At 43.6% G+C, this 16973-nt stretch overlaps 1 protein-coding gene across 7 annotated transcripts in view; it reads left to right on the forward strand.

Moving 5' to 3' along the window:
• st3gal3b (ST3 beta-galactoside alpha-2,3-sialyltransferase 3b) overlaps nt 1-12241 on the forward strand; it is a 56360-nt gene extending 44119 nt beyond the window's left edge. For all 7 annotated transcript variants that reach the window (XM_034137246.1, XM_034137242.1, XM_034137248.1 and 4 more), the window contains 3 exons: nt 4111-4257; nt 5813-5959; nt 8915-12241. In XM_034137246.1, the coding sequence (XP_033993137.1) occupies nt 4111-4257; nt 5813-5959; nt 8915-9004 (384 nt within the window). In that variant the 3' untranslated portion in view covers nt 9005-12241. The remainder of the gene's footprint in view (nt 1-4110; nt 4258-5812; nt 5960-8914) is intronic.
• The last annotated feature ends 4732 nt before the right edge of the window (nt 12242-16973 follow it).

The following is a 16973-nucleotide window of genomic DNA, read 5'->3' on the forward strand; positions in this document are numbered from 1 at the left end:
ATTTGCCTTTCCTCACTTTTTCATTTACACAGTACTGATGGTTACTTATCAAAATGCTCACTGTGCAAATATTTAGTGAGAGAACCAATAGTCCACCCTATCATATTGTCTCCATCAAACAAGAATGTTGTGATATTTGATTTGCTTCCATATCGCCCAGCCTTTCTTAGTCTGCATCACTTTTTCCATGTGTTTGATCCCTCACTTGTCTTGGCTCACAGTAGGTCTTCTCCTCACCCTCTGACATTGTCTTGCTCTAATCCTGCGCTTTAAGCTCCTTTGGTAAGGGTTTGAATAGCTGTGATGTTCCTCCTGCTGTGAAATGACAAGACAAATACACTCAGCCTTTGCAAAAGCTTCTGTTGTAACTGACAACACTGACAAAGAGAAACTCAGCGCTCCTATGGTCTAGCCGACTCTTAAGTGATGCATGAACGGTTTGTATCAATAACACTTAGAAAGCAGAGGAACTAAAGGGATGTCGTCATAAGAACGATAATGTCATTACTCGAGGAAATATTTAACTGGCTAAGAAGTTTACCTCTTAGTGTTTGTTCAAGGCTCCTTAATACTTAAAACAACAAATATGGCCATTAAGTGTTAAAAGGTCAACCCCGGATGTGTTTCCATCCACTTGTTCTCATTTCAAAATGTGAGTGGATATGCTGCTTGGAGAACATTTTTTAAATAAAACGATTTTGAAAAAAGCTTTGGCAATCCACTGAGGTGAATAAGTTGATGTCGAGTTAAAAGCAACATGTGACACAGTGCAAATGAAACAGACTTAGGGTAAGTAACTTAAATCTCCACTGAAGCTTGCGTTCCAAGAAGAAACTAAAATGTGTGAAAACCAAGACCATTGTTTGACTGGAGTCTTTTGAATTACTTTGACTCGTTGCACCCTTTTTCTTGGTTTCTGTGCAGTAGTTGAATGGCACCTGACAGGAGGATTACTACCACCATGTTAGTGATGAACCTCCTAATAGTCACATCACAGTAGTGGCTGGAAATGCACGTTAATTGAAAACTTCTTTTGCGCTATATTTCGATGGAAACTTGGCTAATGTCAACACAAGGGAAATTGTAACGTCTCCGTTTACTTTCTTCTGACTGAGTGATGTCGACCTCTCTCCAGTGTATCCCCTTCCATTTCAAACAATTAACTCTCCCAGTTCAAGATTGTTTTAACAGGTGCCTTATTGGAACACACAGCCTTGCGCACACACTTAAATCTAATAATCCAGACCAATTTAACCATAAAGCTGTCGCAGGAGAGGGGAAACAGCCATTTCCTCTCTGACCAAAGCTGGGCGGCAGCGCCAACACCAAAGCCGCACACTTCAGTTCACCTTTTGAGCTGTGTATTTGTGTGTCAGGGCTTAGGGAGTATGTGGTGCAAGAGCACTCTGCCGCTTCCTGCTCTGTAATGGTCAAATGCCACTGGCTCAACAGTGTTTCTCTTGACAAACTAATACACACTTGTGGAGAGGTCAGTCCGCAGTGGAAGCCACATCCTGTTCACTGGAATTGCTTTGAGTACTTCAGTGCCGTGTAACATTTTAACGAAACATTTCCAACATTGCTCATGAATAAAAAGTTAGTATTAACCTTTTTGTATTCAGTTAAGGCTCGTTTTCTCTATTAAAGCTCACATATTATACTTGCAGTCACTCTACAGCTCCCTTGGAGTAGTTTGAGGGTTAAACGAGGGTGGAGTGTTAACTTTCCCTCTCTTGTCCATCCTAACTGGTGGAGGTTTGAGTTGGTGACCTTTCAATGTAAGCAACTTCCCACATTCCTAAACTCCTAACAGCACCCACAACGCCCTCCCTCCTCACAGGCCTGAATCCTTACATACTAATTGCTCATCCATTACTCAAAACCACCTGTACTCTGCCAGTTGTCTGAATATGTTCAAAGAGATCCCCACCCTGTGACATTTGCGTCTACGCACACACCGGGTCATTGCAGTGTAAAGCGGAGGGGCGTGTGTTGTGTTGTCATTAGCTTCTCCCCTTCCTAGAATAAAGAAAGAAAAATGCATCACTCTCTTTTATTCGGAGTACACAGCCGCGCACACATCCAAACAGCGCTGCTAAATAGATTCCTGGCAAACACAAGCTGTGTTGACAGGAGAGATGAGCTGCTGTTCCTGTCGCAGCTTGCCTAAGGCACAGAGCCGGGCCCTCGTTCAAAAAGAGCCGCCACTGTTAAAGCCACAAAGCCAGCAGACTTGTTGCTACTGCCTCTGCCAACACACACAAATACACACAAATACAAACACACACACACACACACACACACACACACACACACACACACACACACACACACACACACACACACACACACACACACAGTCGTGCATAGCTGCATCAAAGGCGGTCGGGCGGGTGTTTGACTATTTGAACAGGTGATTCCCATTTACATCTGCTGACTGTATTGGCTTCATGCCTTTTAGGAAGTCACACTGTCAGGCGAGTCAATCATGCACTCCTAGTTGCACGATCATTTAGCTTATCATTGGAAGTGATGTAGTAAAGGGGACTGATTTGTTGGAGGTGTAATCTTCTCAACTAAATTGAGTTAAGAAATCTGAATTTGAGTTTTCATTTGCAAGGGCTATAGATCCTTTACAGTTTTTGTAAGTTACTCTCTTGTCTGATCAGTGGCTGTTCTTCTAGTATGACTGAGTTGAAGAATTGCATTTCCCCAGAGCTTCATCATTTTATTGAGATGGATTCGTCGGCCTATCTGACAGATGCCCTAGTGACTCATGCCCTAGTGACTCATGATGATTACCAAGTTGTAATTTGAACCATTTCCATTCAATTGCCATATTTAACAAAGCATGTTTAATTGGGACATGGTTTTTGAGGTTTTGGATTTCCCAACCACACACCACAACATCAGATACTTAATGTAGGCCACGCAACATAAACCTACACTCTACTGAAGTTTATGAATGTGCATCCTGTCTGACGGGTGCACAATTAATATGTAAACCTTAAAGGGGACCTATCATGCAAAATGCACTTTTGTACGTCTTTTATACATGAATATGTGTCCCCGGTGTTCCAGGGAACTCACCAAGTGTCAGAAAACACAACCCTCTCTATTTTCCTCTATACCCAAATCTCTAAAAAAGGGGCTGCAACGGATCTGATAAAAACTGATCCAGATTTGAACACTGTCCTGACGTCAGGACAGTGGCGCTACGGCTATTGGGCCAACTCCACCAATCAGGAGGAGACAGCCACAGCCATTGCCGTTCGAAAGCGCTGGAGACGCTGTAGTACATATGCCAGGCCTGTAGGTGGTGCTGTTCTCACAGAATCTGCCCTTGCTAAAAAAATGTCAAATTGAGCAAAATGATGCATGGCTAAAATGCATGATCTGTTTGGTATTTTGAAAAAGTATAAATATGCCTTATATAGGTATGGTCCTACACTATATTATTCAAATATAGCATGATAGGTCCACTTTAAGTAATTTTTCTCTCTGGTGACTGGCTTCAAAACCGATGGAAACAACTTGATGAATATGCATAGTAATTTCATTTATTTTTAATTAATGAAATACGTTTGTATCTGCTGTTACTTGAAAGATACTTCACTACATTTGCAAAAATGTTTTTTGAATAATCGTTTTTCCCTAAAACGAGACAAATAATCGTAAAAACAACAGTTTGCTTAAATAATAAGCTCCTACATATTAATCAGTCTGCGACCCTTTCCCCTACAACTAATGAAACCTTTAAAAGGTAGACTGTAAAGCACTCCGGGGCAGCTGCACCCCTCACCCACTGCTTGATTCCCCTCCTACCTCAGTAATTACCAATGTCCTGCGAGCCCCTCACCCTGACTTCATCCATTAAAGGCCCAAAAGCCATTTCCCTAATCAGTGCTGGTAGGGGTCTGGCTCCTGGTTGGCTTCTGTGTTTTATGTCAGTGTTACAGAGGATAATCTCACTTTGATGTTGGGTTGGTAAATTGCAGTTGACCGTCCACCGTGGACGTGCCATTTATGTATTTATGTTGAAAACCACTAATTCACAATGTCCTCTTTTTTTTTCCCATGTTCCTGTCCACTTCCTTGCCCATAATTCAGAGGGGGACAGAGGGTTTCTGGAAGTCGGTGGCTCAGTATGTGCCTCGGGAGCCCACAGAGATGAGAATCCTTAACCCCTACTTCATCCAGGAGGCTGCCTTCCAGTTCATTGGCCTGCCCTTAAACAACGGCCTCATGGGCAAAGGGGTAAGACACATGCAGGCATCAGTGTGACAATATCATTTAGAAAAATCAACAAATTACAGTGATGGTGTTCAAACTTAACTATTGAACTGAGAAATGTGGATGCTGGTCTGCTGTTTCTTGGTGCATATGTCCTTTATTTTATCAGGTATGTTTATCACCCATGTACGAGGGAAACAGTAGTACCAAAGCTATATCATTGGGATGTCGTTTTTCTCAAGTTTCACCATTTTTCTTAAGTTGTAAAGGATCTGCTCGCCAGTATTTTACTTAGTATGTTTGTCCTTTAGTTTTTGTTTCTGGAGGACTCACTTTACCTCTGAGTGGCAGTATTTCTTTCAGCGTTATCAAAATAAAAGGAGAATGAAAGTAGATTAAGAGGAAATACCAAACAATTTCTGATTGTTGACATTACTCCAATATAGAAAAACCTGCTTCAACCCTGGTTTGAATTGTACAATACTCCATTGTTTTATTTAATGTTAGAAGTTAAGGTATGTGCTTTGTTAATGAAACATGTTTGTCTGGACTTGAGATTGCTGACTCAGGTCTTGACCAGAGAACATTTTGTTAAATAAAGTTTCTTAACTGGTGCCAACAACCAGGCTGTAGGAAAATACAATGATTATGAAGATGTAATGCTAAAGGGTAATATTAGAGGACTAACTCAGAGAATTGGAGAGATGTGAGGAGTGTATCACCGTACCTTTGCCCTCTGGGGCCACCAGAACACCCCTGCATGAACTCCGCTCTGCAACATGTGTTCAACATGTGGGCATCTGGCCTAAGAGTGTGTGTGTCGGAGAGAGAGTGAGAGGGTCATTTGTGTGTGCACGTTTGTGTCTGGGTGTTTGCAGCGCTGTCTCATACAATACAGGCTGCAGAGTTGTATGATTTGGCACATTCTCTCCCCAGCACACTCTCCTGTCCGTCTTCTGACCACCGTAGTTTATGTTTATGTATGTGGAAATTAATGAGCAGGCCTATTTGTTATCCCAGTGTTTATGTTGAGTGTGTGTGCGAGTGTGTGTGTGTGTGTGTGTAAATTAATCTGTATTAGAACACGCAGTAGGAGGTTGGCCAGCTGCTGGTTCAGCTCCACCTACCCCGAGGGCTGCAAATCAGGGTAATGATTTAAATGGGGCCTCCCTCCGCTCTTTCTTCTGCACCCACTTTTTTTTTCCAACATCCACACACACGGCCCCCTGTACCCCCCAGATCTGTGGCAGCCCGAGGCGGTTAGGAAGCACAGTTCAACCCTGTAGATCAGTGTGTCGTAGCAGGGGTCGCGTCTTAAAGGTAATAGTTAATCACCAAGTGCTCAAAGTCAGTTAGCCGTAGTGGAGCAGAACAAAGACAGAGGTACACGGGAGGGGGGGGGGGGCAGATACATGAGAGGGGTCGGACATCTGTCTCTGTGTCAGAAACCATGATCAGTTTCAAAACGGTCCTGTAAATGATCATACTGCACATGTTTTTGTCATCATTAATCATATAATAAATCATATAAATGCTCCTGGCGTATGACAGACTGCATCTCTGCTTTATTTTATTCCAGAACATTCCAACTTTGGGAACAGTTGCTATAACGATGGCGCTGCATAACTGCGACGAGGTTGCGGTGGCTGGTTTCGGCTACGATATGAACACGCCCCACGCGCCTCTGCACTATTACGAGACCGTCAAGATGTCTGCCATTAAAGAGGTGAGTTCTGAGCACCGCACTTACTTTTGATGTGTTTCGGTGAGAGCCATTGAAAATGTACAAATCTGTTCTACAAGAATGGCACATTTGTACGTTATCACGGCACTTGGCTGTAACATTCTCTCCATGCTAATGAGAACAATATTTTCTGGCTTCTCCCTGGCCACTGTAGAATAACTGAAGAAACAAATGACTGTAATCTTTGATGAGGCGGGACCACCACTCCTGTGGAGGAGAGGTGAACTGGCCTACAGCCAAAATACATTCACTACAAAGCCCTCACTGTTTAGGCTGATGGTGATATTAGTGTAAGAATTATGCATGAATTGAACTTCTCTCAGCTCTTGTATTTGCATCCAGAGATATGACCGTTTAAACGTTTTCAGCATGAACATTGTAGCACAATGTGTGGAGTCGCACTAATAGCATCTGTCTCAGGCTGATCAGATGCTCGTTCTGACAGATGAAGTCATTCATACATACACAATATAACTGCTAAGGTGGGAGGAAAAATATCTGCGGTGTGTTGCAGTTTCGCCTGTAGTGCTTTTTCTATATATAATAATTGTTTTATAATTTAAAGTATGCATGTTTGGCTTGGGTTTCAATTTAAAACAAACAAACTGTGGGGTAAACTAAAACTTAAAGAACAGTTACACAACGTGCAAAAGCTGTACCTGGTACATTGAACTGTTTAAGTATCACGGCCAAGTTATAGTATCAACATATCAGAAGCCTTTTTGGCAAGCTGACATTTGAATGAAACATCTATTATGGTAAACATGCAGGAAAATGCCTGAGTGAGTGGTTAATCAATAAGAATTCATCTTTACGAAAACAAATTAAAGGGGCCCTAATATCGTTTTGGGGTTTTCCTGTAGTGTGTCATATAGGTATTTGTGCAATGGTCTGCAAAAGTTAAAATCCCAAACTTCCCTCGAAGAACCGCCTCGATTGGACCCCTTTGTTTACTTCTGTTAGATTGTGACATCACTATATATGACTCGCGTTTCTATTGGCAAGCGCTCCAACACATTGTACATCACGTACAGGTTAAGGGCGGGATATTTCTAAGCAGTTGACCAATCACCACAGAGCCGGCCAGCTAACCAATCAGAGCAGACTGGGCTCTGGTTTCAGACAGAGGGTGAAAAGAGGAGCTGCAGCACAGGCAGTATGAGAAAAATAAAGAGCTTTTTGAACATTAAAGCATGGAGACATGTCACAGTAGAGACACAAAATACAAATATTAAAATATAAGAAAATGAGCATAATAAGGCCCCTTTAAAATGTTGACTAAATATATAATTGTATAATGCAAAAGTGTAGTTTTCTAAGGTGTAAGGTACATAAATCCTGCTGTTTTTTATGTCTGTGGTTGTTAATGTGTTTTAATGTAGCACAGGTTTGTTCAATGCTATATGTGCATTTTTAAAACTCTTTTTGTATTCTCTTACATTAGGGGTACTGAGGACACAAAACTATATTACACTAAAACTGAATTTAGTAACTCTAATAAATAAAACCTAACTATAAGAAAAAGGTCAAATCTGTATTTCCCCCACGCTGAAGCGACACTGGTCTTTCATCAGTCGCTGCATCAACACGCTAACTGTTAGTGTGTCGCTTTGAATCGTACTCTAAACGGGCTCATGACGGATCTCTCTCCTCTCCATCAGTCAAGTCTTCCTCTCGGTGTTTACACTGAAACCCAGTGGAATCAAAGATGTCACCCGTGTGCTGACGTGTGTAAACCATGAGCTCAGTATGATGATAACCTTTGTCTAAACTCCCAGTGAACCTTTGGCATTTATTATCATCATCAACATGGCTATCATCAGACACACGTGGTTAATTAATGGGAATACTTTTTTGTTTGGAAAACTTTAAACCACCGCCACTCCCTGGGGCTGTTTAATTCTCTGGAAGCACGTGAAACGTTCCACTTATTGTTCCACTTCTCTGGAGATTTCCTATCTGGACGGATGCTTTAAATTCTCCACGGAAATTGTGTAATTATCCGAGATACACAGAGATTGATGATTAAATACTACATAAATCACCTTAGACAGCGCGATGCTACTAAGGTCATCTCTTGTGGTGTATAAGGCACTCTATTATAGTTTGTCAGAGTATCTTGTGCCTCTACTGTGACATGTTTACACGCTTTAATGTTCAAAAAGCTCTTCTCATACTGCCTGTGCTGCAGCACCTCTTTAAACGTCTCATATCTGTTATTAATAATGATATGTCAGTCTTGTATAAACAGCTTGTTTCTGACTTTCAGACCTACCTCAAATTAAATAGCATTTCTTTCTGCTACAGCATAAGGATCTGCTCTGTACAAACTTTAAGTACCAAATTGGAGAGATTAACATTTAGGATTTCCACAGTGCCTCCTGTGTGTGGTTACCAGTCCAAATAATGTCTTTCCTGTATCTTATGTCGATCATGTCCAATAAAACTGTAGCTTATTGTTCCTTGTGGTCCTGCTGCGACCCATCAGGCAGTGGTAGGAGGTCCGACCCAGACAGGCTCAGTAGGAGAGGACAGAGCCGAGGCAGCTGCAGGGCCCAACCTCTCGAAGCTCTCCACTTTCTTTCCCTCTTCCTATTCCCTCCTGTATGTTTCTTCCTCCACCTTTGTGTCCTTCATTTGCTCTCTGGCTGTTCTCGGCATCCCAACGCACCACACAGGAACCACCGGCTCTGATTACATGTCGGCCCACCGGACTGGATCCTCATAGCACAGCAGGGAGGGAAGCTGACCCAGTGTGGCCTTTCATATATATATGCACATATGAACGCCCACACGTATAGACACTGGGAATAGGAAAAATCCAATTCTAACCTACAGATTTGAGTGCATATAGCTGTAACGTTGTGTCCTGACATGGATCACAGGTTATTTTCTCTATCACTCTTGACTTGTTTTTTCTTTCTGTTTGTCCTGCAGTCATGGACACACAACATATCCAAGGAGAAGGAGTTCCTGCGCAAGCTGGTGAAGGCCAACATCATCACAGACATGACCAACGGTATCTGAGTTTACAGTCTCCCCTCGCCTTCCCCAAAGGACTACGAAACAGGAAACTGAGCAATGGATCGACTCTGGGAAAAAGAACCCTTTAGAATCCGGGTGGCCTGTCGTTTTCATATCAAAGGAGATTATTTAACAGGAAAAAAGAAAAAAAAAATACAGATACAGGAGGTTTTCTGTGGAGAGATGTGCCTTCTGAACCAAAGACTCCTGCTGATTGAAGCAGGGAGCGGGGGGGTGGACACGGAGGACTGGTCCTGCCTGTCTTATCGAAGGACAGCGGCAGCGAGGCTCTGTGGCCCCGCGCTCTAAACGTTTACCACTTCATCCCCTGGAGTATCACATGGGTGAATAATAAAGAGAAGTTTGACAGATGTCGGGATCCAGCTCACTGGCTGACATGTTGAAGGGACAGAAGAGAAAGGAAAGAGGAGAGCGTTGGGGGGGTGGGTCGATTATTAGCAGTGCCAAACGTACCTCGTTCAGGGGAGAGGCCATCCTCCTCCTTTTGCTGCCTGAATGTATTCACTTTCCTCAGTGTAAATATCAAAGATTTTTACTGTGCTTTTTAACAAGCTGGAGCAGCATCCCCCCCCCCCCCCCCCCCCAATCGCCATTTGTCCATTCATTCACTTTTTTACTGCCTGTCTAGGGTCCAAAATGAACACTTGCCAAACCAGTTGACAGTAGATAAATCAGCGGGGGTCACCTGCCACACAGACTGCTGTCACTTCGAGTCGCTAACAGTCGAGTGGGTTACATTTTTTCTCAGTTTTCTCTGTAAAGTCTTTGTAAGGGAATAATATCAGGCTGTGTAAATGAGTTCTTTCTGCGACACAGAGCGGCTGTGTGAGTTATCCCCATGTGGCTCTCACATTAGGTCCCCAGAAATATGAAGCTGTATGAGATTCTCTACACAGGGGAAATGTATATGAACTAAATTATTTTAATTTTGGGATTTTTAATTTTGGGATATTTAATTTAGACGCTCCGCCAAAGTTAAATTCAGACATCTTCCTCTCTCAAGTCTCTTTGTAAATCCCTCATCCTCTCGCCCCGGCCATGTCACGGTACTGCCTTCATCTCTTCATCAGCTGCAGAGCCTCCGGGCCGCAGCGCAGCCGCACAGCAGCGTGTCCCGCCGCGGTCAGGGAGAACACGTCCTGTATCCCTCCTCCAACCTCCAACCTCCCACATTTTCTTGTTCTTGGGTTAATGGTGAAATCTCAGATTGTAGAATGTAAATATATATTTTTGTTTTTCGGTCAATATTAATTATTTATTTTGTATTGTTGCGAAGTCTCAACTTCTTTCGGTCACAGGTAGGCCTGCTTTCTGTTGTTGTTGTTGTTGTTGGAAGAAAAACAACAACATTTAGAATTTTCTTTTCACCACCGTGTTTCCACAGAGACGGCATCATCTTTTAAGTTTGTGGCAGAAGCAGTGTTGTGCTCTAGCCAAATAGTTTCAGTAATAAATGTTAGACGGCTAACCTTTATGACCGTGTTCTAGTTAACTGTGGAAACATAGAAGCACATTTCTTTAAATCGAGGGGATCTGGGTTGATCATCTCCACGCTCAATCTCCAATGAGCACGATAGACGTGCTGAAGGTCTTTGCACTTCGCAGATGAAGGTACCACACTCATTTTAGTATTTCAACTCTGCATGAACATAGAACATGTTCAGTATTACACAATCAACCCCTTTGCCTCTCCTTCTGCTTCCTCATGCACAAGATGTGAGAATATCAAAAAGGCACATCTGTTTTTTTTGTCATTGTATCAAATCAATGTGGTAATCATCTTTATATAGTGATGGTTCATTTGAATACTGCTTTATCAAAGCAGGGATTTGTTTTAAAGTTTTTTGTTGAATGACATTTAAATGAGGTTTTCTCTTTCTACTTCTTGCATATTGACTACACACAGATTCTCTTCCATTCCTGTCAATCTGCTGCAGTCTGTTTCATTCTTCCATACGTTCCTGTTCCCTTACACTCTCTCTCCGCTGGGCTGTGCAGCAGTGTGTGTGTGTGTGTGTGTGTGTGTGTGTGTGTCCCGGTCCCTGTTGAGAGCGAAGGCTCAGGGAACAGCTGACCATTGCACTATCACAAGGCGCTCTCAGTGCCTTACACCTCATCTCCTGGAAACTGTAGCGAGGAGAGCCGCCACAGCTGATCCAGTGTCTGAGATCAGCTCCGGGTCAGGACTGGTCAGTCTTCATTTCTGTGATTTGGGACCAGTCCATTTCATATCTGTGCTGTATGTACATTATATACAGTGTGGGAAGACCTGAAGCTCCGTACTTGTTGTTTAGTGTGTTTTAGCCCAACTAAATATTCCAGTTTCTGATTATGGCAGCTTTCATGATGCGAGAAATGACTAAACCAGCTTCCTCTGTGGTTCCTTATTCCTGATTTTAGGCAGCATACATTATAGGGGCACTACACCAATTGACCAGCCTGTAGGAATCTGTATAATGTCTGTAATATCTTTGTAAGGTCTGAGGAAATGTAGCATCTTTTTTTAGTTTGGAGCTTAACTCATATTGGGGATTTAAAGTCTGGATATTTTGCTCTCTGCTGCTACGATTTTGATTCAATTCATTTTTTAAATCGGTCTCTTGTGAGAGTGCAATGCCAGATCACGGGAGAACCTCTTGCATTCTTGAACGTGAAAACATCGAGTTTGAAACTGGTCTCTGCTGACTGCCCCAGGACCGTATCACTATAATGTGACTTGACAAAGAAAAAAGGAGACTGTCATAGAATATGTCCAGTAAACAGGTCAGATGTATAGTGTACTGAAATGATTTGAAACAAGTGGCTCCTTTGAAGGCAGAGAAATCCATCTGAAATATCATCGTGTTTTTTGGAAAAGGTCATTAATAAAGCATGTGAAGTCAGTGGGCTAAAACACACCAAACCACCAGTACGGTCTTTAAAGCTCTGAGACTAAGCAGACCCTCAGTTGGAGTTTCTTCTTCTGTTTTTTTTGTTCTTCTTCTAGGTTATGAATTTGTACGCATGCTGGAGGAGTTCAAATGAGTTGGACCCAAATCGCCTCATCTTCATAACCTGTTCATGTTAAAGCAGAATGTATTCGCTTTGATCATCGATCATATTTCAAAAGATTTTCTTTTTTTCATTCCTCCATGATCAGAAGGAAGTCAAAGTGTTACCGTTTTTTTATATACAGTTATAAATGGCTTTCTGCAACTCAATAAATACGTTTGTAATGGATATTTGCCTGTGCATGTTTGCATCTTTTGATCTGTGTTTTTTGTATGTGTCTTTGTATGTACATATTTCTGTACAATGTGAATTTTCAGTATATATAGTAAATATTTTTGATGTATTTAGTCTCTGTTTTATCTCCAAAGACATTTCCTTTATTTAGTCTCCTCAGAAGTCTTCTCAAAGCACATTGTGGCCTTAGGTGCCATGTATAGTTGAGTTATGCGGCATACATCAGGTGTTATTCTGTCTGTGTGTCACTTAGTCTTTCAGAGGTTACAAACGGCAGGAAGCGCACAGTAAAGATGGAGCAGCGTGACGGAGGGGATTTCCTCTCCTGCTCTGTATCTCCTACCTGCAGAGCCAGAGGAAATCATTTTTCAGTCCTCTATCAACCGGACTTCCTCCCTAATGTATCTCCTTTTTTCTCTAGTGTTTATATCTGTCCCTCCTGGACTCTCACTCCACTCCTCTTCACTCATTCCATTCTGCTGTCTGTTCCCATCCCGGTGCCGTGTATTTCTTTCCCTTCACCTGCTGCACTCTGAGGCAGATCTGGTTTCATTGCTGCAGCCATGAGGGGCCTATTGGGGACACACACACACACACAGTTAACACACAGGCCATGAATCTCTCACTCACTTTCACACACCACAACTTCACCATAAACCAGAGGAGCTTTACAGAAAATGAGTGAGAGCTGGCCGTCCAGCTGTGGCTGCTGCAAGTCAGTTTTTGATGTGAGGGAGAAGACGCTGAGGGCCCTTAAAGTGCCGCTGGACCGTCCCATCCTGCTGTTAATGGGCTGCCAGAAACTCTCAGTCATGCCTCGCCGCTCACCAAAAGCACCCGGCTACTCTTGACTCGACAGATTTCATCCACAGGGCTGGATCGAATGCTCGCTGCAGGAGGATATTTGCCACCTGGGATCTCCCCGAGGCAGCTGTCCCGGCTGGAGGCGGTCGTTCCCGTTTGTCCGACATTCAGGGGTATGAGCACGCCTGCACCTCTTCAGCCGACGGGCCTTTTATTCCCTGCGACAGGTTCCCCGCCCCACCTCCTCTCAGTAGGATTGGAACGGAGGGGCCACGACCTCCGGGGCCTGAAACTTGAACTCCTCGTAAAAAAGAGTTGGAATGAGGAGAGAAAACACCCTTTTCAGGCACCCGTTTCTTCCCCTCTGTTTACTTAATGTCGGGTCAGCTGAGATGAGGGAAAACAACATTCCCTTCTTTACACAATGTCCCACATTCATCTACCTTTGTCTGCGGACGGGACACACCTACAGGCCTGTCCTGCACCTGTATCACTCAAGGGCTTGTTCGCCTGTCAGCGGGCTCAACTTGCACTTCTAGACGATATATTTTGATGTATAGATTCAGAATTACACAGAAGATTGAAAAGATAAGAGGACTGTTAAAATATGTCAGTGTTCCTGATCGTGAGTCTGCCTGATTGGAACACAAACAAGGGCTCAGAGGCAACCCATACGTCAGAAACATCTGTAAATTAGGAAACACTTCTCAGTCAGCTACGTGGCCTTTAGGATCAAGTATGAGGAGAAAGTACAACTACATTTTTTGTACAACTTTGACAGTAATACAGTGAGTAGCCTACTTTTTGCCACACCTTGCTCAAAATACAGCAATCAAATAAACACGTCGTTGAAGTTTTAATCTGCCGTTCAGAAGCTTCAGCAGACATGAGTCACATGCCTTACATATACGTCATTGTTTATCTATTAAATCTGACAGTTTTTGCTTTTATTGATGCACTATTTATGCCACCTGAACCAATCTTGATTTTTTTTTGTGCAATATTTCAACATTTACAGGATTTCCTGTACTTTCATTCAGGTTTTTTAACGCACAAATTGAAACTGTGAAGCTCTAGAAACTTGTCTTTTGTTGGCATGTCAGTAGGCCGAAGAACATTTTTACAAACTCAGTATTGTTTCTTTGAATATACCCAAACGTTTATTTTATTCAAATTATCATTATTGCTGTCCATGTTTGAAATAGGACTGAAGCCAGAGAGACATCTGAAGTGTTACCAGTACACACTGTTGTACTCTCTGTTGTGTACTCTGCTCATTCTCCATCCGTCTGCATAATAACGCCTCTAATCAGGCCATGTGCCGACACTTTGCTTTATGGTTTGTTTGTATGAACAGGGATACAACAAATCTGCAAGAACGCGCCTTTGAAATGCTTGGATGAAAATATAAATCACAGCAGATTTATCCGTGCTGTATTCACTCGTTTGAGCTAATGTGGAAACACGTTATGGAGTACACATTTGTGCAGCTCCAGTCTGACTTTGACCCACAGATTTGGCTTTTGTTTTACAGATATTGGCCTGAGGGTTTTGGACAGTGTGCTGGATAAGGGGAGTTCCTACTTGAAAAGTGAAAACAAACTTTGAGATCTGGATCAGGCCCAAGAAAAGGAAGGCACTTTAAGATGGAGAGGCCCAGAAGAGACTGAGACCTGTGACCCGAAAGAAACACGAGGAACCTCAGAGGGAATTTTAAATACAGTTAACTGTCCATCACATCTTTCCTTAGAATCACCAGCCAAAATTCAAATCACTCACCCTGTCCCCCATCAGGTCCTCAACTTGTAGGGACTAAGCAGCTCCATACCAGCACCTTGTATCCATGGAAACAGCTGTGTATATCCCTAACAGTCAACCTTTACCGACAATAAATCAAAATTCTAGCGTCTTCAATTCAATCCAGTTTATATGCTTACAAGGAATTGAAAAATGCCACAGCTGCCATCATGTTCCTGCAGCTCCCAGGAGGCCAAACCTGTAAATGTGCGTGTGTGTTTGTGTGTGTGCGCATGCTGGAGATGCATGTGTGTTGTGCTTGCATGGGGTGTACAAACAGTGTCATGCTGCAAATCCCTCTCACAATGCCGTACAAGTTCATCGGCATTGCTCACCGTGATGGATGATGTAGACACACTTCTGAAGTTGTGGCCCTGGTTGCAGTGCCGTGCCGTCTGCTGGAACACAGTTTACACAGTGACTCATTTTATTGAGGACATTTTGCACTCTGGAGGTTATTATCTGATCTTTTCAAGAGGAGGACTGGTATTTTTTGGCAGCCAACTCGGCTTGATGTGTGTGGTATTGTGTGTTTAAGCAATAAAAGGGGCTTGTTCTGGGTTATATTAGGTGTACAAAGCCATCTTCTACTACTCAACAAGTCCCAAGTCATGACCCTAGCAGGTCTTTCGTCCCTCCTGTTGCTCTTGGGCTTATTCTTATTATGTGACGGTACATTCCTGCATGTCATGCACCTCAGCTGTGTGCATTGTTGCCTTGTTGCTTGCTACTATTTATAGCATCGGTGCAGAGCTCAGGGATCCTCCCTGCATTTGTCTCTGCCTCGGTGCGGAGAGTGGGCCTGCAGAGGAGAGCGAGGAGCTGTTTACCCAGCCTTTGTGCTCCGCGGGCCTCAGTGTTTGCCCTGCAGGGAGTGCCTCAGCCGGAGGGCCTTTCCGGGCTTTGCAGGGTGGGTGGGTACAGAGGGGTGGCAGGACGAACCAACCTGCAGGGTGGAGGGGTGGAGAGGGGCCGGGAGCTCAGCTGGTGGGAGGTGTGTGGCTGCGGGTGCAGTGAGCAGAGGGTCCGGGGTCCGTCTTTACTTCACTCATCCTTCAGGCCTGACAGCCTGGTAAAAAAGGCAGGGCAGGACTCACTGAGCAAATACATGAAGCAGAGTGACAAACATGCATTAGTGTGTGTGAGTGTGTGTAGGCCTACAGGTGCGTGCAATCAATCACACAAGTTCACATGGGAGGATTAAGGTTCTACTGGGAAGGGTCTCAAGGGGTCAATGGGCCCTCATGCCAGAGCCTCTGTAGAACAGACTCACAAAGAGACACTGGCAACTACAAAGACACACAAAACAACTGCAAAGAGATACAAATTGACCACAAAGAGACTTGGCTGCATCTTTTGTAGTCGATCCGTGTCTCTTTCAGTCAGTCCTGTGTAGGAAAGGTGGGGGCCTTTCACATGTCTGTGCCCAGGGGCCCATTGTATCATTACCCGCCCATTCATGTCTACCCATGCTCCATGCACATGTCTGTAGTGTGCCTAAAAGTGGAATATAGTGAAACTCTCTAAATGTGTGAGTCAGAAAGTGTAAGTCTGAAGGACAGATGTCACTTTCTTCCACTGGAAGTCTTTTCCAGAAACGCTCCATGACCGTCCTCCTGTGTGACAATCAATCCCCTCCCTCCTCCCAGCGCAGGAACAAAAAGACATCTGAGCTATGTGTTTGGATGGGGAAGAGAAATCGCAGCACTTTGTACAGCGGCCACCGCACTCCGGTTTCACAGAGCCTCTGACAGGCGGAGCGGCGCGCTGCTTTTACGCATAGCCTCCAGCCCTGCGAGGCATTGTGGACATTGTTCAGTCGCTGGGTAGTAGACTCCTGAGAAGACACCGGAGCGGCACAGTCTCTAATAACTGGATACCTGAGGCCGAAGGAAGAGATCTTTGGAATGGAGACTCGGACTGTGGCTGCGTAAAGGCGCGACGCGTGGATTTTTTACGTTTAAATTAATATCCTGACGCGTTTTTCTTCTACATTGAACTCCACATTTAAATCCGCGTTTCCACAGGCTGGCGCGTAAAAGAAGAAGAAAACAAGACTTTGGTTTTTGAGTGTTTCAGAGTCTTTCCTCGGACCTTTTTTAAACTCTGACGACCTTGACTTCTC

This window comes from Trematomus bernacchii, unplaced genomic scaffold, assembly GCF_902827165.1.
Source record: "Trematomus bernacchii unplaced genomic scaffold, fTreBer1.1, whole genome shotgun sequence".
In the NCBI taxonomy this organism is placed as follows: domain Eukaryota; kingdom Metazoa; phylum Chordata; class Actinopteri; order Perciformes; family Nototheniidae; genus Trematomus; species Trematomus bernacchii.